The sequence below is a fragment of the Echinops telfairi genome, unplaced genomic scaffold, assembly GCF_000313985.2.
Source record: "Echinops telfairi isolate 266 unplaced genomic scaffold, ASM31398v2 ScPeMD7_7469;HRSCAF=8507_0, whole genome shotgun sequence".
Classification (NCBI taxonomy): domain Eukaryota; kingdom Metazoa; phylum Chordata; class Mammalia; order Afrosoricida; family Tenrecidae; genus Echinops; species Echinops telfairi.
In genome coordinates, this window is record NW_022111372.1 from 10653594 (window position 1) to 10655313 (window position 1720).

The window sequence follows — 1720 nt, forward strand, 5'->3', positions numbered from 1 at the left end:
TACTTACTCAATCTGTGTGTTGAACAAATATTTCAAGATGCTATACTGTATGAAGAAGGAGACTTGAGGATTGAAGATCTATGAACAACCTGCGATATGCAAATGGCATAATGTTACTTGCTGAATATGAATGAAATATGATTCACTCTCTGATGATCAAAGAGCAAAATATTTTATTAGATTAAAATTCAACAAAGAGAGCACAAACCAAAAAAGCTTTGCAACTAGATTAATAAGCAGAAAAAATATTGAAGTTGTTAAAGATTTTACTTTATTTAATTTCATATTTAATAGCAGTCAGGAAATTAAATGACATATTGCATTTAACAAATTTGCTGTAAAATATATCTTTAAATTGTTATAAAGAAAATATTTCATTTTCAAGACCAGGTTGTTTCCACTCAGGACTTTCCAGTAGATTCATGTGCGTGTGAATGCTAGCTAATGAATGTTGTTGTTGGGAGGTGCAATCTGGTCCCCTCTGACTCAATACACAACAGAATGAAACATTGCACAGTCCTGTGCCATCCTCACAATAGTTCTTATGTCTGAGCCCATTGGCACAGTCACTGCATCAATCCATCTCTTGGAGTGCTTTCCTCTTCTTTGCTGCCCTTCCACTTTATAAACATGTTACCTTTCTCCAGGGACCGGTCTTTCCTGACCACATACCCAAAGTATGCATGACAAATTCTTGCCATCCTTGTCTCTTAGGAGTACTGCCACCTCCTTACGTCTTCCAATACAGATCAGTTTGTCCTTTTAGCAGTCCATGGTACTTTCAATATTCTTCTCCAACACCACAATTCAAAGGCATCAATTCTTCTATATTCTTCTTTAGTCAATCTCCAACTTCCACACGCATATTACATAATAGAAAATACAATGTCTTGGGTGAGGCATACCTTAGTCCTCAAATTAACATCCTCACTCTTAAATACTCACAAAAGATCTTGTGCAGCAGATTTACCTAATGCAATACATCTTTTTTGAGTTCTTGACTGCTGCTTCCATGAACATTGATTATGGAACCGAGTAAGACAAAATCCTTGACCACTTCAAACTTTTCTCCATTCTTCATGATGTTCTTATTGGTCTAGTTGTGAGGATTCGGGTCTTCCTTACATTGAGTTGTAATCCATACTGAGGGCATAGTCCTTGATCTTCATCATCAATTGCATCGATTCCTCCTCACTTTCAGCAATCAAGATTGTGTTGCCTGTACACAGCAAGTTGCGAATAAGCCTTCCCTGCTCCTGATGCCACACTCTTCTTCATATAAACCGGCATCTTTAATGATTCGCTCTGCATACAGATTGCAGAAGTATGATGAGAAGATACAACCCTGAAACAAACCATTTCTGATTTTTTTTTTTTTGGCAATTAAATAGAATAACGGTTTATTGGGGAATAAAAAATTCAGGTGAATCTCAGCCTCCCTGCTCCAGCGTCTAGCTCTCAGCTCTTTCCTCTTTGACCGACACCTTTGATGGTGGGGCCTTGGCGGGCAGCCCAGGCCTTCTCGGGGCCTTGGGAGCTGTGATATTCTTGACCAGGTATGTGGGAGCTCGGGGGGGTCCAGTGGTGCCCTTACTCTTGGGCTGAGCGGTTGCCTTGGCTTTTGGCTCCTTCCCAGGCCCCTGGGCAGCCGCCCCTTTAGGAGCCTTGGCTGTGGCTGCTGCCTTCTTCGGTACCAGGGAAGTAGCATTGCTCTTGCCCT

The 1720-nt window shown here is 40.8% G+C and overlaps 1 protein-coding gene across 1 annotated transcript in view; it reads right to left on the reverse strand.

Moving 5' to 3' along the window:
* Window positions 1–1451: 1451 nt before the first annotated feature.
* Window positions 1452–1720, reverse strand: part of LOC101642388 (histone H1.8-like) — a 1090-nt gene continuing 821 nt past the window's right edge. Inside the window, exon 2 of the mRNA XM_045284516.1 lies at window positions 1452–1710. Coding sequence (XP_045140451.1) covers window positions 1452–1710 — 259 coding nt within the window. The remainder of the gene's footprint in view (window positions 1711–1720) is intronic.